General features: G+C 53.8%; 2 protein-coding genes across 4 annotated transcripts; one reads left to right on the top strand and one right to left on the bottom strand.

Moving 5' to 3' along the window:
* Positions 1–785: 785 nt before the first annotated feature.
* Positions 786–4213, top strand: Mospd3 (motile sperm domain containing 3). 3 transcript variants are annotated; one of them, XM_013031692.1, is made up of 6 exons: positions 786–1109; positions 1519–1780; positions 2003–2078; positions 2277–2506; positions 3717–3881; positions 3979–4213. In XM_013031692.1, exons 2-6 carry the CDS (start codon positions 1576–1578, stop codon positions 4008–4010), a joined length of 708 nt encoding a protein of 235 aa, XP_012887146.1. In that variant the 5' UTR covers positions 786–1109; positions 1519–1575; the 3' UTR covers positions 4011–4213. The 3 variants fall into 3 exon arrangements, with proteins under 3 accessions (XP_012887146.1, XP_012887147.1, XP_012887148.1); XM_013031693.1 differs by lacking the exon at positions 786–1109 and adding an exon at positions 1122–1350; XM_013031694.1 differs by lacking the exon at positions 786–1109 and adding an exon at positions 1157–1189.
* A 3987-nt stretch (positions 4214–8200) lies between these two features.
* Positions 8201–20386, bottom strand: Tfr2 (transferrin receptor 2). The gene is made up of 18 exons (XM_013031765.1): positions 20339–20386; positions 19811–20063; positions 19518–19704; positions 16824–16964; positions 16621–16732; positions 16414–16536; positions 15516–15632; positions 15285–15424; positions 14363–14526; positions 13382–13501; positions 12106–12188; positions 11959–12022; positions 11790–11857; positions 11372–11448; positions 11204–11288; positions 10888–11115; positions 10427–10567; positions 8201–8593 (listed from the first exon to the last, which is right to left on the bottom strand). Exons 1-18 carry the CDS (start codon positions 20369–20371, stop codon positions 8312–8314), a joined length of 2418 nt encoding a protein of 805 aa, XP_012887219.1. The 5' UTR covers positions 20372–20386; the 3' UTR covers positions 8201–8311.
* Positions 20387–21791: the final 1405 nt, after the last annotated feature.

The following is a 21791-nucleotide window of genomic DNA, read 5'->3' as shown; positions in this document are numbered from 1 at the left end:
GCCACTTGAGTCATACCTCCAGTCCTGCTTTTTTGGGGGGCTGGTTATATTGGAAATGAAGTCTATGAAACATTTCTGTCCATGCTGGCTTTAAACCATGATTCTCTAGATCCAAGCGTCTTTAGCTAAGATTACAGGTGTGAGCCACTAGTACTTGGCACAAGGGCCTGGGCATGGTCCCTGAGCATTTTTGCTCAAGGCTAGTTCTCTATCATTTTTAGCCACAGCTCTACTTTCAGTTTTCTGGTGGTTAAGTGGAGATAAGGATCTCAGGGCTGGGCACTGGTGGTTCCTGCCTAATAATCCTAACTACTCCGGAAGCTGAGATCTCAAGATCACCCTTACCAACCAGCCAGTCGGGCAGGAAAGTCTCTTTGAGACTCTTATCTCCAAATAACCGGAAGTGGCATTGCGGCTCAAAGCGGTAGAGTGCTAGCCTTGAGCAATAAGCGCTCAGGGACAGAGCCTAGGCCCTGAGTACAAGCCTCAGGACTAGCAAAAACACAAATAGAAACAACAACAACAAAACCCTAAAGCAAAAGGGCTGGGATATAGTTGAAGTGGTAGAGGTGCTGTAGGGCTTGTGTTCAGACCCAAGTACCAAACGAACAACAACAAAAAGTGGACAAGGGTTTTTTGGTTTGTCTTTTGTATTATCTTTACTCAGGGAAGGTGTTCCCGTCAGATCCATTTGACTTTAGCCTCATCTGTAACACGGTGAAGACCAGGTGGCAGGGTTTGACGAGTCTTGATTCGCCTTCTTTCCCGGGCCCTGGCGCGGGCCCTGAGAAGATGGAGGAATTCGGCGATCTCCCGAGACCCACAGAACAAAACAAAGCCAAGCCCGCCGCTGGGGCCCGCCTCCCTGAGCTACTTCCGGACTTCAGTTGGAGCTTTAGGCCGACCCTTTAAAATGCCTACGTCACTGCGACTCAGCCAATCGCCATCGTCAGAAAGTAGATGGGTTTTTAAGGGCACCAATCGAGGAAAAGTTGGGCGGAAACGAGACCATCTTGACCAATAAGAGAAAACGTACGGCGGAGAGACTCTCAGGAAGATGGCATCACTAGTCCGGCTACAAGCTGATTGGCAGGTGTTTTGACCACAAGGTGATTATCGTGGCTCGAGGGCCCCGTTCGGAGTCGGGGCACGAGCCGAGCCCAGGGAGGGACCGGAGACACAGCCGCAGGTGTCCAGATAGCAGGAAGAGGATGGCCGCGGCGTGCGGAGTCTGGCGGGAAAGTGGGGCGGGAGGTCTGACCCTCCCGGAAGGGGCGGAGCCGTGAGGGGCGGGGCCTAAAGAGCCTAGGGCCCGGGCTGGCAGGGAAGTCCCGGATTGGGAGCACCGAGGTGGGCGTGACCGTCGGGTAGAGACTCGGGGCTGTGTCTGCAGGACGGGGGGCCGAGCTGGAAAGGCGAAAGGTTTAGGTGGGGGCGTTCCTGGGTCTTTACGGGGTTCCGAGGCAGCAGTGGCACTAGCCCCAACCCGCCCCCCGCCCCCCGTCTCATCCCCCTTAGACTCCAGGCCCTGCCCCCTGAGCTCTGCCCTCGGATGTCCGACCGCCCAGAGCCTGCATGCGCCGAGGGGCGCCCCAGGACCAGGAGCTGGTGGGTCCGGGGGCCCCTGGGCGGGGGTCCCGGGGCGCCCCTCCTCCCTCGGGACCTGTGGTCCCGGTGCTCGTCTTTCCACCGGATCTAGTATTCAGAGCGGACCAAAGGAGCGGACCCCGACAGCTGCTGACCCTCTACAACCCCACGGGAACTGCGCTCCGCTTCCGAGGTACAGGGGTTTGCGCGTCGTCCTAGGGATCTTGGGGTGGGGGGGGCTGGCGGTAGGATACTGGAGGGGGGAGCTGTGTGGGCTTGGGGGAGTCAAGGAATAGGGGTGGATGTCCAGCGTTGGAACTGGGACAGCCCTGGGGTAGAAGGCAGAGGGGATTCTGGTGCCCTACCGGGAGTAAGACTTGCTTGGGGTCTTTTTTGGGGTGTATCTTCTTTCCAGTTCTGTGCACAGCACCTGCCAAATATACGGTGTTTGACGCAGAAGGGTTCGTAAAGCCTCAGTCCTGCATTGACATGTGAGTGAGTTGGGAGAGCGGAGAGGCCAGTAGAAGCCTGGGGTTAGAGCACCCTGTTGTCTCAGGTCTGAGATCTTCCCCTCTTCAAGCGGTTGCCCTACCCTCTGTCTGCACCCTAAGTGAAAAGCTCCTGGGACAGGGACAGACCTAGATTTCCCTGGTTAACTGCCTCCCACCACCTCTTTATCTTGGGGTCAGTGTGATTCGCCATGTGGCCCCCATTCCCAGCCACTATGATGTCCTGGATCGCTTCCGCATTGAGCTGTCTGAGGAAGGGGTTGAAGGCCGAGTGGTGGGACGGAAGGACATCACCTCCGTACTGAGGGCCCCAGCGTACCCTCTTGAGCTTCAGGGACAGCCTGAGGCAGCACCCCACCCAGCACCATCTGCCTGGACAGCACCACTTCCGGCCAGACAGTTACAAGACAGTGAGTTGAGGGGGCTGGGAAGGTGGCTCAGTGGTAGAGCACTTGCCTTGCATGCCTGAGGCCCTGGGTTCGATTCCTCAGTACCACATAAGCAAAAAGAAAAAAGACAAAAGTGGTGCTGTGGCTCAAGTGGCAGAGCGCTAACCTTGAGCTGAAGAGCTGAGGGACAGTGCCCAGGCCCAGAGTTCAGGCCCCATGACCGGACCCCCCCCCAAAAAAAAGTGAGTTGAGTGATTGGGGATTCATGAGAGAGAGAAGGGTGTGTGTGGGGGGAGATGGGTGTTATGTGCATGTGTTGTGTACCATTATTGGGGCTTGAGTGCAGGGCTTCCCTCTGTCCCTTAGTTTTACCACTCAAGGTTAGTGGTCTAACACTTGAACCACGACTTCACCTCTTGCTTTTTGGTAATTGAAAATGAGTGTCTCATTGTCATTTCTTGTCTGGGCTGGCTTTGAACCTGTATTCTCAGATCTCATCCTCCTGAGTAGCTAGAATTAACAGGTATGAGCCATTGATGCCCAGTCCTTGAAGTCTTTAGAGAGGGAGGAACTAGCAATATATCTGCAGATAAGCTAAATCTGATTTAAAGAAAAAGTGTTTTTGCCTTTTGGTGGTGACATTCCTAGTTGAGAGTTTATATCAAGTAGGGGGAGGAACTGCAATTTCTTTGGTGTCTAGTTTCTATGTAGAGGAAAATATTCCTCCATAGCTCTAACTGCAATACTTCTTATCAGGTATCAGATAACTGCAGTAAAATAAGAAACCTGTACGAAGTAGTTAACTTGTAGAGTTGGGTGCTGGGTTTGGGAGATAGAGAAAGGGCTCTGCTTGTCAGGGGAATACACAGAAGACAGAGGGCTCCAGGGAAGAGAGGACACTTACAGTGTACCATGGAAGGCAATAAAAGTAGATACATAAGGCACTGGTGGCTCATGCCTGTCATTCTTAGCTGCTCAGGAGGCTGAGATCTGAGGATCATGGTTCAAAGCCAGCCTGGGCCAGTGAGTCTGTGAGACTCTGATCTTCAGTTAAGCACCAAAAAGCCAGAAGTATAGGTGTGGCTCAAGGTAGAGTGAAAGGGCTAAAAGAGAATACCTTGGCTCTGAGTTCAAGCTCCAGTACAAAAGCTGATGCATCTTCAGCCTTGCCCCTGGGGAATCCTGGGTGGAGGCTGAAAGGGGCAGCATTGCTGATGGACTTGTTTCCCAGACTCCCACCAGCAACTGGCCACCAGCTCCTTCCTGCTCTTCTTGCTGACGGGCATCGTCTCTGTGGCCTTCCTGCTGCTTCCACTCCAGGATGAACTGGGCAGCCAGCTGCCACAAGTCCTCCATGTCTCCTTGGGACAGAAATTAGTGGCAGCCTATGTGTTAGGTGAGCCCAAGGGATTCTGACCTACTTCCAAAGACAGGGCACCAGGGGGCAGGGAAGGGCTGCTGACAGGAATCACTGTCCCTCTCCCCACCTCTAGGCCTCCTCACCATGGTGTTCCTCCGGACCTGAACTCCCTGCTCAGCCCCAGCCCATCTCTCCTCCCCAGGCAGGGACCTGAGGTGGCCACTGTGACGCTCGCTCATACCTTGCCTCGACTTTCTTCTACTTCCTGACCACCCTCAGCTACTCAGCTTCCCTGCACCCCCCCCCCAAGAAAAACAACCAGGGATTTGTACTCATTTTCCAAGTTGAATAAAATACATTTTTAAAATCAAAATAAGAAATAGAGAGTATTTGCCCCTAGCTTCCCATTTCCGTGTGTGTGTGTGTGTGTGTGTGTGTGTGTGATCTAAGGCTTGAACTTGGTCTGTGCCCGAGTGCTATTCCTGAGCTTTTTGCTTGAGGCTAGCAGTCTACCGCTTTAGGGTTTTGTTTTGTTTTTTCCTTTGGTTGGTCGTGGGGCTTGAACTCTGGGCCTGGGCGCTGTCCCTCAGCTCTTCAGCTCAAGGCAAGTGTTCTACCACTTGAGCCATAGTGCCACTTCCAGTTTTCTGGTGGTTTATTGGAGGTAAGCGTCTCTTGGCCTTTCTTGCTCAGGTTGGCTGTGAACCATGATCCTCAGATCTCAGCCTCCTGAGTGGGATTACAGGCGTGAACCACTGGTGCCCAGCTTAGGCTTTTTTGATTTGGTGCTGGGCGCAGGTGGCTCATGCCTGTAATCCTAGCTACTCAGGATGCTGAGATCTGAGGATCACAGTTCTAAACCAACCTGGATTGTAAAGTCCTTTATCTCCAATCAACCACCAGAAAACAGGAAGTGGAGCTGTGGCTCAAAGTGCTAGAGCACTAGTGTTGTGCGCAGGGACAGTGCCCAAACCCTGAGTTCAAGCCCCACAACCCAAAAAAAGGTGTTTTCTCTATCTACTCAGGCTGACTTCCAGTCTGAATCCTCATCTCAGCCTCTGAGTAGCTAGGCATACAGGGGTGAGCACTGTCACCAGGCTCCCTACTTGTCTGGGTACAGATAACCTCCTCCATTCTCCAGGATTTGAGGGACCTGGGGCAGAGAGAAGAGGTCCAGTGAAGACTTAATACCAGGTGGTGGGAATGTGGCTCAGTGGTAGTGCTTGCTTACATGCATAGAGCCCTGAGTTTGATTCCTCAGTACCATATAAACAGAAAAAGCTGGAAGCACTATGGCTCAAGTGGTAGAGTGCTAGCCTTGAGCAAAAGAAGTTCAGGGACAGGGGCTGGGGGTTTTGCCCAGCGGAAGGGTGCCTGCCCAGTGTGGGCAAGGCCTTGGGTTCGGTCCTCAGCCCTGGGGAAAAAAAAAAGTTCAGGGACAGTGCCAAGGCCCTGAGTTCAAGACCCACGACTGGGGAAAAAAAGACAATACCATGTGACAATGAACAAGTCATTTAGGTTCTCAGAGCTCTGCTTTCAGTCTCTAAAATGAGATTGAACCCAGGACCTTGCACATGCTAAGTACATATTTTATACCTGCATCCAGGTTGATTCCAAATCTCCTGTGAGGGCTGAGCTTGGTAGCTCACACCTGTCATCCTAGCTTCTTGGGAGGCAGAGATCGGGAGAATCATGGTTCCAGGGCAGATAAGGCAAAAAGTTAGACTCCATCTCAACAGAAAAATTTGGGTATGGTGGAGCACCTTATCATCCCAGCTACATCAGGAAATATAAACAGGACAGGGATCCTATGTATTGGGGACACCCTATGTATTGAAAACAACCAAAAAAGGCACTGGTGGTTCTATGCCTGTAATCCTAGCTCCTCAGAGGCTGAGATCTGAGGCTCAAGGTTCAAAGCCAGCCTGGGCAGGAAAGTCTGTGAGATACATATCTTAAACTAACTACCAAACAGCTAGAAATGGTGCTGCTGAAGAGCACTTGAGTACAAAAGCTCAGGCACAGTGCCCAGACACTGAGTTCAAGCCCCAGGACTGGCAAAAACAAAGAAAAATAGAAGAAAAAAAGAAAGAAAAAAAAGGCATTGGAGGCTTGACAGCCTGCCCAGCAAGGGTGAAGCTCTGTGTTCAGACCCCAGTAACAGTGGCCAACAGCATGACAGATGGGGCTACGGTGTAGCTCCTGGAAGGATGGGTATGTACTTGGCATGCAGGAGACCCCAGTTTCAATCCCCTGGTTTCAATATAAAAAAATAGCAGTTTTATTCTCTTATACTTCTAAGGGTCAGAACTCCATAATTAGTCTTTTGGAGCTAAACTCAAGCTGTTCAAAGGCTGAGTTTCTCTGAGAGGACCAAAGACAGAGTTGATTTCTTTGTATTTTTCAGCTTTTCTAAGCCATTTATGCTCTTGTCTTTTAATTAAAAAAAAAAAATTAAATGCAGCCGGGCGCTGGTGGCTCACACCTGTAATCCTAGCTACTCAGGAGGCTGAGATCTGAGGATCGCGGTTCAAAGCCAGCCCGGGCAGGAGAGACCGTGAGACTCCTATCTCCAATAAACCACCAGAAAACCGGAAGTGGCGCTGTAGCTCAAGTGGTAGAGCGCTCGCCTTGAGCTGAAGAGCTGAGGGACAGCGCCCAGGCCTAGAGTTCAAGCCCCACGACTGACAAAAAAAAAAAAAAAAGCTGGAAGAGGTGCTGTGGCTCAAGTGGCAGAGTGCTAGCAGTGAACAAAATAAGCTCAGGGACAGCACCCAGGCCCAGAGTTCAAGCCCCAGGACTGGCAAAAACAAAGAAAAATAGAAGAAAAAAAGAAAGAAAAAAAAGGCATTGGAGGCTTGACAGCCTGCCCAGCAAGGGTGAAGCTCTGTGTTCAGACCCCAGTAACAGTGGCCAACAGCATGACAGATGGGGCTACGGTGTAGCTCCTGGAAGGATGGGTATGTACTTGGCATGCAGGAGACCCCAGTTTCAATCCCCTGGTTTCAATATAAAAAAATAGCAGTTTTATTCTCTTATACTTCTAAGGGTCAGAACTCCATAATTAGTCTTTTGGAGCTAAACTCAAGCTGTTCAAAGGCTGAGTTTCTCTGAGAGGACCAAAGACAGAATTGATTTCTTTGTATTTTTCAGCTTTTCTAAGCCATTTATGCTCTTGTCTTTTAATTAAAAAAAAAAATTAAATGCAGCCGGGCGCTGGTGGCTCACACCTGTAATCCTAGCTACTCAGGAAGTTGAGATCTGAGGACTGCAGTTAGAAACCAATCTGAACAGGAAACTCTGTGAGACTCTAATCCCCAAAAAACTTAAAAAAAAAAAACAAAACGCTGGTGTACTACCACTTAAGTCACAACTCCACTTCTAGCTTTCTGGTAGTTAATTTAAGGTAAGAGTCTCAAGGACATTTCTGCCCTAGCTGCCCTCAAACCAGGATCTCAGCCTGAGTAACTAGGATTACAGGCATGAGCCACTGGTGCCCAGCTCTAGCTTATTTTTTGTTTTTTGGGTCTGGTACTGGGGCTTGAACTCAGGGCCTGGACGCTGTCTCTGAGCTCTGTTTGCTCAAGGCTTGTGCTCTACCACTTGAGCCACAGCTCTATGTCTGACTTTTTTGGTAGTTTATTGGAGATGAGAGTCTCATCACAGACTTTCCTGCCCAAGCTGGCTTTGAACTGCGATTCTCAAATCTCAACCTTCTGAACAGCTAGGATGACAGGTGTGAGCCACAGGCACCCTGCTAAGCTTGTTATTTTTGAGGCAGGGTCTCACATAGTGCAGGTTGGTTTCAAACTCCAGAACCTCCTTCCACTGGCTCTTAAGTGCTGGGATTACAGGGGCGAACTACTATGCCTGGCTGTGTTCCTGCTTTTTCAGTCGATACCAGACTGTGCAAATTATGTCTGTAATCTCAGGTCCCAAAGCCAAGCCACCTTCCTCCAGTCCCCCACCCCCACCCCCACCCCCATTACCTTTGTGGCCATTGGAAGAACAACCCTTCATTATTTGCCAAGGCAGTTTCCTTAGGCTTTCCCTGGGTCTCCCAGTGGATCCAGTATCCTTTCCGTGTTCTCTGGTCCCTGCTGTCCACCCCTTTCCTTAGGACTGCAGTGGAGGGATGGGAGGTGGGGAGGAGGAAGCGACCAGAGCTCAGGAGCCACAGCTGTCAATCACCAGGTGGTTTATTAGGTCCACCCCCACCCCGGGAGTCAGCCAGGTCCTCAGGCCTGGCAAAACTCTCAGTGGGCTCTAGGTACGGGACCTCTGCCCCGGGAGGGGTGGGGGGCTGTGGCCGATTCGCTCACAGCACGACCACCACCTTTACTGAAGAACCGCGGGGAGACCCCCATGGCGAAATCCACCGCCGGGAACAGAGCCGCGCAGGGCCTGCACAGCCGCCGGGGCCCAGGCCGGGCGCCCCGGGGACACCCCCCCGGGAGGCCAGGGCCTCAGAAGTTGTTGTCGATGTTCCAGACGTCGCCGCCCAGCGCGTTGGCCGCCCCCTGCAGCGTCCAGGTGAGCAGGGCCAGCTGGCGCCGGAAGCGGCTCTCCTGGAAGCCGGGGCCGGCCGCCCACCCCGAGGCTCCGGCCGCGGCTTCGGCGCCGTCGGGGCGCAGCAGCCGCAGGTGCTCGAGCAGGGCGCCCAGCGTGTGCTCGCCACGGCCCAGGAAGATGTGGCGGAACGGGAAATCGGCCGGAGACACGTACTGGGACAGGAAGTAGAACTCCACCTGCGCCGAGAAAGGGAGTCAGGCCGGGACCAGGGGTGATCCCGAGTCCGAGGCTCCAAGCACCACTCGGCCACACCTGCGAACCCACCGGGTTCTACAATTCTAGTGACGGCCTCCGGACCGCCCCCTCAGACTGTCCAATCAGAAGTCACTGTCCTTTACGTCATCAATAGCCGGGCAGGATTCCTCCTCCAGCTGTTCTGGGTTCTACTTCCTTCCGGCGGGCCTCCGGATCTCCCTCCCCAGTTCTTCCCGACCCACTTACTTCCCCGCTAAAAGCCTCAGAAAGCAATCTGTGGTCCTGCTGTGCCTCTTCTTCAAATCACACTCCTGCTAATGCGCCCCACGTGGTCAAGGGGAACCGGGCGCCGGTGGCTCACGCCTGTCATCCTAGCTACTTAGAAGGCTGAGATGAGGATTGCTGTTTGAAGCCAGCCTCAGCAGAAAAGTCAGCGAAACTTCATTTCCAATAATAAGCCAAAAGTGGCGCTGTGGTTCAAGTGGTAGAGCGCCATTCTTGAGCGGAAAAAAGCCAAGCGAGAGTGTGAGGCCTCAAGTTCTAGCCCCCCCCCCCTATTCAGGCACCAAAATAAGACACGTGCACACACACACACACACACACACACACACGAACAAGAAAGTTCAAGGAGCTATAGATCTGGGGGGTCTGGCTTTAAGGATAGCACTAAGTGTGCGAATTGAAGGATGGTGGATCCTGGACAGCCAAGTATTCAAAACTAATCAGAAGAGACTGTCAGGGTATAAACTCTTAACTCTTATCCCACCACACCTCCAGGCAGCCTTTCTAATATCTATCTTGCTAACAAAAGAAAGAAGCTCTCTATGCCGGCCGTTATTATTATTATTTTTTGGGGGGGGGTCTGGTTGTGGGGCCTGAACTCTGGGCCTGGGCGCTGTCCCTCAGCTCTTCAGCTCAAGGCTAGCACTCTACCACTTGAGCCACAGCGCCACTTCCGGCTTTTTTCTTATGTGGTGCTGAGGAATTGAACCCAGGGCCTTGAGCATGCAAGGCAAGTGCTCTACCACTGAGCCACCTTCCCAGCCCACCGTTATTATTACAATTATTATTATCTAGATAGTTTCACTATATAGCTTAAGCTATTCTCACCCTCCTGAATTCTGGGACTCTAGTCTGTTCCATCATTATAGGCGATTACCATCTACATTACATGTGTGTGTGTGTGTGTGTGTGTGTGTGCTAGTACTAGGACTCAAACTCAGGACCTCAGAGCTGCCCCTTAGCGTTTTTTGCTTAAGGCTGGTGCTCTACCACTTCAGCCATGTCTGCAGCTCCAATTTTTTGCTGTTTAGTTGGAGATAAAAGTTTGATTTGTCTGCTGCGGCTGATTTTGAACCATGATCCTCAGATCTCAGCTTCCTGAGTAGCTAGGATTATAGGTGTGAGCCACCAGCTCTTGGCCTATTTCTTTACTCTTTTGCATTTCTCCTCCCCCAAGACTTCTGTAGTCATCTTGTGAAGTTCTTCGGATATGTCCTCTCTTGTGTGCAAGAGGCTACACCTGGTTGTCTTGCTGGGACACGAAGGGGGTTGGGGGGGGTAGTCTGTGCTTCCTGTACAGGGGGACATGCTTTGCTTCTCCAGAGGGTGGGGAGCTACGTGGTAGCTGCGCCGGCACGGCTACTGTGGCTCTTCCTGTCCATTTCATAACTGTGTGGCCTTCAGCCTGGCTGGTCGGTGCAAATGCGTGAGTGACAGCTGAGGATGCAGAGCACTGCACGGATTGCACCAGAGCAAAGGAAGGAGCAACCACCCCCTAGGCGGAAGTGGGCGTGCCAGGGGCGTGGCCTCACCCGCATGATGCGCACGTTGTACATGCGCGTAAGTCTCTCGTCACTCTCCTCCGAGCTGTAGATCTCCTTCCGCAGCTTTTCCGCCGCGCGCATGTAGTCCCCGCGCGCCGAGTACACCCACTGCAGGGTCAGCCCGCGGGCCTGGGGGCGGAGCGGAGGCTGGGATCGCGGGACCCCAGGCTGGGAGGGGTGGGGTCGGGGGACCGGATCGGGGACCGGGCTGAGGCAGCTGGCAGGCGCGAGAGGTTTAGGGTAGGTAGAAGGCTGGGGAGGGGACCCTGGACGGATCAGGCTGTGTGGGAGGGAGATGAGGGGGGGGGCTTAGGTAGTGTCCTCCCCCCAGGAGGCAGAGGTAAAAGGCAGGCTTGGATCTCGGGGATGGGGAGGGTGGGAGAGGTGTAGGACCCCTGGGGTGAGAGATGCCCTCTTAACCCCCAGAGGCCGGGATGGGCATCTTGGACCTTAAGATCTGCGGAGAACTCGTTGAGGGTGCCCATGTGCCGGAGCACCACGTCCCCGTAGCGGCCGAAGTCGAGGGGCAGCAGGTGGTCGTGGCTCAGGCGGATGAGGAGCAGCCCCACGAGCTGGGCCACTGCCTGGGCCACAGCCGGCAGGCGGCCTCGAAGCATTTTGTGTAGGTTCTCGTACGTGTCCTCTTTCGTGTGCAGAAAAGGGTACGCCTGGTCGTCCTGCGGGGACGGGGAGGGGGCTGGGGGCAGGAGCGTGGTGCAGGCAGGCCTGGGACGGGCACCCTGGGGCAGGGCCGGGAAGGCTCACCTCCGTGAAGGAGAACTCCACAGCAGGGACCCCCGCAAAGGCCGTGAAGGAGTAGGCGCTGCTGTCCATGGACAGAGGCTTGATCCTGAGGGCGGTACCGTGAAGGGCTGTGTCAATTCAGATGCCCCGAACCCCCTCTACAGACCCCCCCATCTTAGCTCCACTTACACCTCAGCATCCCAGCTGGTGTTGGCAGGTGTCACCTGCTCAAACAGGGTCTGCCCGCTGTGGTTGGGAGAATCCACCTGCGGGAGGGGTGGGGCACCCATCAGGCTCCGCCCATCACACACTGGGGGCGGGGTGTCTGTCAGACTCCACCCATCACCTCCAGGGGCGGGGCGCCTGTCAGACTCCACCCACCATAACCTGGGGGCGGGGCACATTTCAGGGTCCGCCCATCACACGGGGAGGGGGAGGGGTATCTGTCTCCACCCCATTACCTCCAGGGGAAGGGTCCCTGTCAGGCTTTGCCCATCACCTGGGGCATGGTATAGGTTAGGCTCCACCCATCATTTCCCAGGGGTGGGGCTCCTTCCAGGCTCCGCCCCCATCGCCTTACTCCTCCCTATCCCAGACTGGATCTTGCCTGCTTCAGGAGATTCTCTATGAGGTTGATGAGAAGCGGGCTGGTCTTGGCATGGAACTTGTCATCTCCTGAAGAGAAGTGGAGCGAAGAGCTGGGATGACAGACTCATCCTTCACCCCTGGAACCCCAGTGGTGAGGTTAGGTCTCAGGGGCCCCTGGTCCAGCTCACCCAGCACTGCGTTGTCCAGGCTCACATAGGCTACGGCTTTGAGGTGTAGTATGCTGAGGTAGCCCTGCGGTTGGGGGGGAAATGTGTGAAGATAGAAGCCCCCCACCTCTCCCCACTGTCTGGCTACCTGTCCAGACCCCAAATCACCTCCAGCCACTCGGTGGAGCCCACACTGCCAAAGTCGCCTCCATCCCAGCTGATAAAGAGAAGACTCCTGCGGGGCCGGAAACCTGGGGGCAGAAGGAGGGAGAGGATGGCTCTGCTGGGGGCCACCTAAGACACCCTCCTTTGTTGTCTTTTGTCTTGGATCCCCAGAGGTCACTGCTTCTCTGAGCAGAACACCACCTCAGCTCATCTCACCATGGGTGTGTGAGGGTGTGTAAGGGGAAACTCTACAAAATCTCGTGCTTAATTGTCACTCAGACATATGACTACTTGTCATTTTCTTTTGTGCTGGTCTTTGAACTCAGGGCCTGGATGCTTTCCGTGAGCTCTTTTTTGCTCAAGGCCTGGCACTCTACCATTTGAGCCACAGTTCTACTTCTGGCTTTTTAGGGTGTTAATTGGAGATGAGTGTCTCATAGACTTTCCTGACCTGGTTGGCTTTTTTAAATTTTATTTTATTTTTCTGGTTGTGGGGCTTGAACTCTGGGCCTGAGTTCTGTCTCTGAGCTCTTTTGCTCAAGGCTAGCACTCTATCACCTTGAGCCACAGTGCCACTTTTTTTTTTTTGGGGGGGGGTCCGGTTGTGGGGCCTGAACTCTGGGCCTGAGCGCTGTCCCTCAGCTCTTCAGCTCAAGGCTAGTGCTCTACCATTTGAACCACAGCACCACTTCCGGCTTTTTTCTTTTTGCTTATATGGTGCTGAGGAATCGAACCCAGGGCCTCAGGCATGCAAAGCAAGCGCTCTACCACTGAGCCAACTTCCCAGCCCCACAGTGCCACTTCTTATGGCTGGCTTTGAACTGTGATTCTTAGAACTCAGCCACTGGCTGAGCCACTGGCAACTTTCTTCCTTTCTATCTTTTTTCTTCTTTCTTTCGTGGTATTGGGGATTGAACTTGTATTCAAGCATTCTACCACTTGAGTTACACTCCTAGTCCTCTTGCTTTTAGATTGCTTTTTAAATAAGATCTCTTGTTTTTGCCCTGACTAGGCTCAGATGGTAATCCTCCTATCTTCACTTTCCTAGGAGCTGGGATTATAGTCCTGAACTACCACACCCATCCATCATTTTCATTATCAGATGAGAAAATGTTTTTAGTGCTGAAGTGACAGGAGCGGGAGGAGCTGGGTGTGGAGCCCTGGTCCTGATGGCCTCCTTCCAAGTCTGTGCTCTCAGCTGCCTCTCTGCCTCAGCCCTGGTTCCAGCCCCAGCCCCAGCTCTGCCAGGCCCAGTTGCAAGACCTAGCCCTGATCTTACCATTGCTCACCATGGAGGAAAATGTGCGCACCAACTCCAGCAGTATGGCCGTCCCCACCGCAGACTTGGCTGCTCCTGGACCCCATGCGTCCCTCTGGGCCCCGATGACAACATAGTGATCTGGGAAGGGAAGGTGGGGGACCCACCTCAGGAGGGTGGGTGCTCTCTAGGACCCCCACTAGCCTCCATCAGAGTCTCTGATCTACAATTCTTGCTGTCCCAAGAGGTGGTACTTAAAGAGGGTGCCCCTTGACCCATTCTGTGTGACATGACCCTTCATGAGGTGTGGGGGGCACTGGGACTCTACCGCTATCTGTCCAATCTGACCTCACCTTTTTTTTTTCCTTTGGGGAGGACTAGGGTTTGAACTCAGGGCCTTATGCTTGCTAAGCAGGTGCTCTACCACTTGAGCCACTCTGCAAGCCCTCCTGCCCTCTTTCCATGGATTGTTTTCAAGATAGGATCTTGCTTTAGTCCTTGGGCCAGCCTGGAGTGCAGTCCTCCTGTGTGTGTTCTCTGCTTTGTTGGGATGACATGAAGATGCCACTGTGTCCCATCCGTGATTTTTTTTCCCCCTGCAGCTTGGAATGACAGATGTATGCTACCATGCTCTGCTATTGGTTGAGCTGGAGTCATAAACTTTTCTGCCTGGGCTGGCCTGGAACCCAGATCTTCTGATCTCCATCTCCTAAATTGTTGGGATTAAAGGCTTAAGCCACCCTTCCCAGCCTGACCTGACTCTAATAACTTGAATTTCTGTGATCACATCCTGTAATTTATCCTGCTCACCTCCAGTGCTGTGCGGGGAATGCACTACCTGGACATACTGTCCCTGCTATTCCTAGACACACCGGACCTTGCAGGCTTCTCGCTGCTACTTCCCTGAGTCCCAGCACAGCCTCCACCTGCCAGCCTCCCTCCCCTGCCCTTTCTCCAGGGTCTTTTGCACAGCCACACCATGCCAGGCTTCTTAGGCCACACCTGGCTCTGCCACGCCTTCAATGCAGCCAAAGATGTTTCTAATGGGAGTAGAAACTCTGTGGTTGTTGACTTCTAGATACAGGTCTGGCCCAGGGCCCAGATGATAAGGGAAGCTTAGGAGATCTCCCTGCCATTCCTGGGGGGCCACAGGGCCTTTGAGCTTCCTGGAAAAGGGTGGAGAAGAAAAGGTTGGTAGTGGCAGAGCCCCAGACTACAGAAGAGTCCAATGTTTCTTCCTCACCTTTCTGTTTCTCCCGCCCCCAGCTTGGTTCAAGATCTCTGCCTCAGTACCCTTTGGAAGGTGGGGCAGCAAATCACCTTGCACAGTACTGTAAGTGGGGCATTGTGGGGCTTGACCTAGGGGCCTGGGTGCTGCCCTGAGCTTTTTCACTCAAGGCTGGCGCTCTACCACTTTAAGCCACAGCACTACTTCCAGTTGTCTGGTAGTTTATTGGAGATAAGAGTCTTAAAGACTTTCCAGTTAACCTGGACTGGCTTCAAACCATGATCCTCATATCTCAGCTTCCTGAGTTGCTAGGATTACAGACATGAGCCACCAGTACCTGGCTTTTTTTGTTTATTTATTTCCTGGCGGTAGTGGGGCCTGAACTCTGGGCCTGGGTGCTGTCCCTCAGCTCTTCAGCTCAAGGTGAGCGCTCTACCACTTGAGCCACAGTGCCACTTCCAGTTTTCTGGTGGTTAATTGGAGATAAGAGTCTCATGGACTTTCCTGCCCGGGCTGGCTTTAAACCTCATCCTCAGATCTCAGCCTCCTGCACAGCTAGGATTACAGGTGTGAGCCACTAGTACCCAGCTTTTTTTTTTTTTTTTTTAATTTCTGGTTCACCAAAAGGTGCCCTATGGCTAGCTATAGGCCCCTCCTTCCGCCTCCTCTCTTCTAGCCCTCACCTCTACACCTTACCTGAGCAGGAGTCCAGCAATGTCTGCACTTATGGGCTGGGCAGGTATGCTGGGGAGGCCCGAAGATGCCACTGGAGGGAACTGAGTTTGGTTGAAGGATGGGAAGCCAGGTGTGTAGGGGTCCCCAGTTCCCAGGTGTACCTGTAAGGAAAGGGGTGCCCATCCTGAAATGGAGTTGGGTTCGCTTCACTCCAAAAATAAGTGGCTTGGATCCCAGAAACATTCCACTCACATGTCCGTATACAGCCCGGTGTCTGGACAGGTCTGGCTTGTGCGGGCCCTGAGAGAAGTCTGCTGGGTCAGGGTATATGAGCACTCCTCGGGCCCCCGAGTCCTGGGCACTGGCCACCTGTGAGAGGGCAGGACACAAGAAAAAGGCTGCTGGGAACTGGTAGCTCATGCCTATAAATCTAGCTATTCAGGAGGCTGAGATCTGAGGATCCCATTTTGAAGCCAGCTCCTGCAGCAAAGTCTAGGAGACTTTTATTTCCAACTAACCAGCAAAATGCCAGAAGTGGAACTGTAGCAAAAGCAGTAGAGGATAAATCTTGAAGGGAAAAAAACCTAAGGGTCAGTTCCCAGGCCCTGAGTTCAAGGCCCAGTATGGGCATAAAATAAAATTTGAAATTAAAAAGAAAGAAAAGGGAGTGAACTACCTGCTTTGACCTCAGAGCCTCATGCTGGCTGAGGTAAGATGGAGCTCTATCATTAGAGCAACACCTCCAGCCTGGTGTTTTGCTGGTTATTTTTGGATTATGGTCTCTCAGACATTTCTGCCCATGCTGGCCTCTATCTGTGGTCCTCCAGACCTCAGCCTCCTGAATAGCTAGCATTGCAGATGTGAACCTAGGGTTCCTGGCTCCTCATTGTCTACCCATCATGGGCTGTTTTGTTTTTGTTTTTGCTGGTTAATTGGAGATAAAGAGTCTCACGGACTGCCCAGGCTGGCTTTGAAGTGTGATCCTCAGATCTCAGCCTCCTGAGTAGCTAGGATGACAGGCATTTCTTCATCCTAACTTTGCCCACATTTTCTTAGACTCTTGCTCTTTCTTTTCTCCCTCGGGCAGCCTTCTAGCAGTTTCCACCATCTGGACCCTGGGGTATCCCATTCCTATGTTGGGGACCCTCACCTTCTGGGCAAAGCTGGTGACCCCGGCGCGCACCAGCAGGAGGTGTCCAGCCGGCTCCACACCCCTGGCCCGCAGGTCCCGCAGGTCCTCGGGCCGCCCGTAGTGAGCGTAGACCAGCGACCCCTGGGAAATGGGGTGAGCGTGGGGGACAGTGAGGCCAGGCTGGGGGGCTCCCGTTCTGGGAGTGGGGGGACAAGGGGTGCTCACCGTGACGTTGCCTGTGGCGCTGTAGGGGCAGTAGACGTCGGGGTCCTCCAGGCGCAGCTCCTCCCCGATCTTCCCAGCCTCATCCACCCAGTGCAGAATGTTGGGGTGCTCCCTGGGGATCGGGAGTGGTGAAGACCGCCCTCCACCCCTCCTCCGCGCTCCCTCCACACACACCCCACCTCACACACACACCCTGCACTCACGGGTCTGGGAACTGGAGCCCCACGTAATGCGTGTCGGTCCACACGTGGTCCAGCCTGTGTCCGGACAGCGCGGTGAGGATGTCCTGGGCCAGCGCGGCCGTCCCCGCGGAGCCCGCCGTGCGCTCCCGGACGCTGGTCTGCCTGATGCGGGGAGAGGTGGGACCGGGGCCCAGGACGGGAGGGGATGGATGGAGACTTTAGGAAAAAGTTCTCCCGGTCCGCTTCCTTTCACATCACCACCAGGCTGGTGCCCAAAGGCTGGCCAGCGCCTCCTGTGACTTCACACCTTAGCTTTCTGCCTGCTGTGGGTGGCTCCCGTCTGTAGTCCCAGCTACTCAGGAGGCTGAGATCTGAGGATCACAGTTCAAAGCCAGGCCAGGCAGGAAAGTCCATAAGACTCCTATTTCTAATGAACCTTTAAAAAGTGGAGCTGTGGCTCAAATGGTAGTTTGTCAGCCTTGAGTGAAAAAGTTCAAGGACAGCACCCCCAAATTCAAACTGCAGGACCAGTGCATGCACCCATGTGCTCATGCATACCCTCCCCACACCCACACCCACACACCCAGCAAAAACCAGAGCTGGAGGCTCAAGCAACAGAGTATCACATTTCAAATCCCCGAACTAAAAGATTCCAGCTGGATACTGGTGGCTCACATCACAGCTACTCAGGAGGCTGAGATCTGAGGATTGTGGTTTGAAGGCAGTCCAGGCAGAAAAGTCTGTGAGACTATCTCCAATGAACCATTATAAAGGTCAGAATGGACTGTCTCAAGTGGTAGTGCTATTTTTTAAATTAAATTAAATTAAATTTTATTTTTGTCGGTCGTGGGGCATGAACTCTGGGCCTGGGCACTGTCCCTGAGCACTTCAGCTCAAGGCTAGCATTCTACCACTTGAGGCACAGGGCCACTTCCAGTTTTCTGGTGGTTTATTGGAGATAAGAGTCTCAAGGAGGGGCTGGGAAGGTGGCTCAGTGGTAGAGTGCTTGCCTTGCATGCATGAGGCCCTGGGTTCCATTCCTCAGCACCACATAAGCAAAAAAGAAAAAAGCCAGAAGTGGCGCTGTGGCTCAAGTGGTAGAGCACTAGCTGAAGAGCTGAGGGACAGCGCCCAGGCCCAGAGTTCAGGCCCCACGACCAGACCAAAAAAAAAGTCTCATGGACTTTTCTGCCTGGGCTGGCTTTGAATCATGATCCTCAGATCTCAGCTTCCTGAATAGCTAGGATTACAGGATGAGCCACCAGTGCCCAGCTTAGAGTGCTATTCTTGAAAAAGTGAAAAACAACAGGTACAGCACCTAGCCCCTGAGTTCAAATCCTAAGACTGGCACACACAAGAAAAGATTACTGTGAAAGTCAGGGAACAGACAAATATGCCCATCTTCTCTGGCACTTAAATTAATATCCTTTCTAATCAGTCTCCCCCTCCCCCCAGTTTGGGGCTTGAACTCAGGGCCTAGGCGCTGTCCCTGAGCTTCTTTTGCTCAAGGCTGGTGCTCCACTGCTTGAGCCACAGCACCACTTCTGGCTTTTTCTGTGTATGTGATGCTGAGGAATCAAACCCAGGGCTTCATGCATGTTAGGCAAGCTCTCTACCATTAGGCCACCTTCCCTGCTCCTCTAATGCAATCTTTTAAGAATTTTTTTTTAAAGCTAGACACTGGTGGATCATATCTGTAATTGTAGCTACTCAGGAGGCTGAGACCTGGAGGATCAAAGTTTGAAGCTAAGCTGGGCTGAAAGACACCATCTCTAATTGACCAGCAAAATGCTGGACTGGAGGCATGGTTCAGATGATAGAGCACCCAGCAGTAAGTAAGCTAGCAAAAACCAAGCAAGAGCATGAGGCATTGACTTCGATCCCTGGTACCAGCACTAGCTACTCAGAAAACCCAGGAGGACCCACTGTAAGACATTCCTGCCTCAGATGCAGGCAGGAAGCGGCCTGACTTTCTCTCTGAACCTCTCTTGGCAGCTCCTTTCCAGTAGAGCACAGTGACTGTGGCAGAATGACTCAGGCAGTCTGGCCATCTCTGCCGTGCTGCAGGCCTGCTGGCTGCCATGTACCCACAATGGAGATGGGGTTCCGTGCCCACAAATGCATTTGCTTGCTTCTTTCTCTGCTTCTCAGAACTCTCTGCTGCTGTGGGTCTTTAGCCAGGCTCCTGGGTACAGCATTCTTCATGTTGAATGCTAGATTGGTGTGTGTGTGGTATGTGTGTGTGTGTGTGTGTGTGTGTGTGTGTGTGCAGTACTTATGATTGAACCCAGGGACTTGTGCCTGCTAGGCAAGCACTCTACTGCTTGAGCTATGTCCTTAGTCCTTTTTTATTTGCTTGCTTTTGAGACATCGTCTCTCTTCACTTTGCCTGGGCTGGCCTTGAACTCTTGATCCTCCTGCCTCCATATCTGAAGTAGCTGGGATTCTAGGCATGCATTTCCATGCCTGCATGTACCCCATGGTTCCCATTCAGCCAGCTCTTCTGTGTCTCAAATATGCCGCTCTTAGAACCGCAGCCCCTGGAGTCTCAGCTCTGTCATTTTTCCCGGAAGTGTTGAACAAGAAAGTCCAGTGAGCCAGGTAGAAGGGGAGAGGGAAGGCAGGGAGGGGACCCTGGGTGAGCGGGAAGGGAGGCCAGTCTGAGTGGACAAAGAGAGGACACTGCAGGGCCAGGAAGGGCCAGGCTGCCCTTACCTGATGGTGTCCCCCAGGTGCCCCTTCCTGAGGAGCCTCAGGAACATGGCCTGGAGGTCGCTCCAGTACAACGTGCCCTGGTGAGAATCTGGGCCCATCTCATAGGTGCCATCCTCGCTCACCACCAACACGGAATCCCCGCACGCCTGGCAGGACCCTCGGAAGGCCACGTAGCCCAGGAGGAAAGCTGGCAGATGGCAAGATGAGGACTCTGGGTGTGTTCCCTCTGAACCCCTGCAATGTCCCCAGCCCAGCCCTTAGCTAGGGGAGGGGTGGGAGGGGCTGGTCCTCACCCCCAGTGAAGATCAGCAGAGCCATCAGGACCAGGTAGGGAGCCGCTCTTCTTCCTGCTTCTGCCCAGGGTATGAGGACTGGTAGCCCAGGTCTAGAGCCCAGAGACTCGGGGCCCCTCAGCTCCATAGGGCAGAAGTGGATGGGCAGCTGGGTCCCCTCCTCCCTGTCTTCCTCTTCCTCCTCCAGGCGCCCCTGGGAGGGGCCCTCCACACGCTTGTAGATGGTTTGAGAGGGTTGTGGGGACCACTGCTGCTGGAGGGGAGCAGGGTAGACATGAGACTGGAAAAGGGGGTGGAGAAAGATCTGGAAATAATGATCTTTGGGGTGCTGAGTGACTATCAGGTAGGGAGAGGGGTCTGAGAGGGAAGCTGTTTGGGGAGTGACTTGAGAAGAAAGGGGGTGAAGGAGAGGCCAGAGACAGGGACAGAGACAGGACACTGGCCAGGAGGAGATAGCTATACGGGTTTGGGAGGGGGCTGAGGATCTGAGGGAGGGCCTAGGGTGTCCCCCAACCACACTGGTCTTACCGCTCTCTGGAGAAGACCCCGAAGCCGCTCCATGCTCAAGCCCCCTCCTGAACACTGTGGGTTACCTGCTCCCCCACAGTGATAAACCGTTTGTGGGAGCCCCAGAGGGCCTCTTATCAGCCCTGGCAGGCCTCTGCTCACCCCCCCCTCACACACACACACACACACACACACACACACACAGGGGAGGAGGTACAGTGTTGGTCTCAGCCAGCCCCTCTAAGCAGGCCAGAGAACTAGGGACTGTACCATCTCCCTGTCAATCCCCTCCCTGGTCCCACTCTTTCCCCTTCTCTGCAAAACAATCAAACCTTGGGGTAGACTTTGGCCTCTTGGTTCCTGGCAAGGATGGGGGAGGGGTGCTGAAAGTGAGGGGGAAGGGGGACTTCTGGGTATCTCCCTTTCCTTTCCTATTTCCACCTTTCCTGGAATCCCCCCTTTCTAAGTTCATTGTGGAAGGTTTATGATGCAAATATCTGGCCCCCTCACTGGATCTGGCTTAAGGTCCCCCCAAACCGAACTCCCCAACACAGTTGCTCTCCCTGCCCTGACATGGCCCCCAATCCCAAGATGGAGACAGTTGGGTAGTGTGGGGGTTAACAGGGGCTCGGTCTGGCCCAACAGATCTGTCTCTTTGGCATCAGACCCTCTGGGTACTGGGGAGGGAAGACTACAAGGTGAAATAATTGGTCAAGAAGGTACCAGTGAGTGTCTAGGATCAGGGGTTCTGGGGTCTACCAGGTAGTGTGGGAGTTAGAAAGCATCCTGGCCAAGTGTTGGGCAGGACTGTGATTCCCGGAACACAGTTGCCAGAGGACTTGGATCAGGTGGGTTTTGAACTTTTGGGGGCCTAGAGCGAGTCCTGAGGATAGGTCAGATAACTTCCTCCTGGAAACACATCCCAGTCCCCAAACACAAAGCTTTTCCTTCTGATATCACAGGGCGCAGAGCACCCCCACACGATGAGCTCTGCATAGAAAGGCTCAGGGTCCAGGCAGCCCCCTACTCCCACTCTACAGAGGTCTCTGGGAAGTTTATACCCAGGTCCAGAGAAAAGGGCTCAACTGTACCCCAGTCTCCACCCCATGCCTGTGAAAGTCAAGAGCCCCACGAAGCAACAACAGCGCAGGCCCGGCTCACCTGGGCTGCAGGTCCTGGGTGCAAGAGCACAGCTTCTCAGAGACCCAAGGCCAGCGCACAGGCCCCACCCACCAATCACCGCCCCCGCCCCCAGATCTGACCCGCCCTCCGGCCCCGCTCACCAATCGCGCTCCCAGGATCCGACCCGCCCTCTGGCCCTGCCCACTACAGACCCCGCCCCTAGCTTCCTCCCGGGGCCGCGGGGTTCATCTTCGAGTCCTCCAGTTCTGGTCCTCTCGGAGTCCCGGGCGGCTGGAACGTGAGGAACCCGTGTCTCCTTGACTGCAACCACGCCTCACCCCCCCAAGGAGGT

The sequence above is a fragment of the Dipodomys ordii genome, unplaced genomic scaffold (assembly GCF_000151885.1).
Source record: "Dipodomys ordii isolate 6190 unplaced genomic scaffold, Dord_2.0 Scaffold143, whole genome shotgun sequence".
NCBI lineage: Eukaryota > Metazoa > Chordata > Mammalia > Rodentia > Heteromyidae > Dipodomys > Dipodomys ordii.
Note: the sequence above shows the minus strand (reverse complement) of the source record. Positions and strands in the feature narration are given on the sequence as shown.

What these genes read in the sequence shown, in the direction of transcription:
- Mospd3 (XM_013031692.1), top strand. Translation starts at nt 1,576, where the DNA reads ATGCGCCGAGGGGCGCCCCAGGACCAGGAGCTGGTGGGTCCGGGGGCC. An exon ending in AACTGCGCTCCGCTTCCGAG is followed by an intron (nt 1,781 to 2,002) that starts GTACAGGGGTTT and finishes TCTTCTTTCCAG; the next exon opens with TTCTGTGCACAGCACCTGCC. An exon ending in GGCCAGACAGTTACAAGACA is followed by an intron (nt 2,507 to 3,716) that starts GTGAGTTGAGGG and finishes CTTGTTTCCCAG; the next exon opens with ACTCCCACCAGCAACTGGCC.
- Tfr2 (XM_013031765.1), bottom strand. Translation starts at nt 20,371, where the DNA reads ATGGAGCGGCTTCGGGGTCTTCTCCAGAGAGCG. An exon ending in TAGAGAATCTCCTGAAGCAG is followed by an intron (nt 11,449 to 11,789) that starts GCAAGATCCAGT and finishes CCCCTCCCGCAG; the next exon opens with GTGGATTCTCCCAACCACAG. An exon ending in TGGAGTTCTCCTTCACGGAG is followed by an intron (nt 11,116 to 11,203) that starts GTGAGCCTTCCC and finishes CCGTCCCCGCAG; the next exon opens with GACGACCAGGCGTACCCTTT.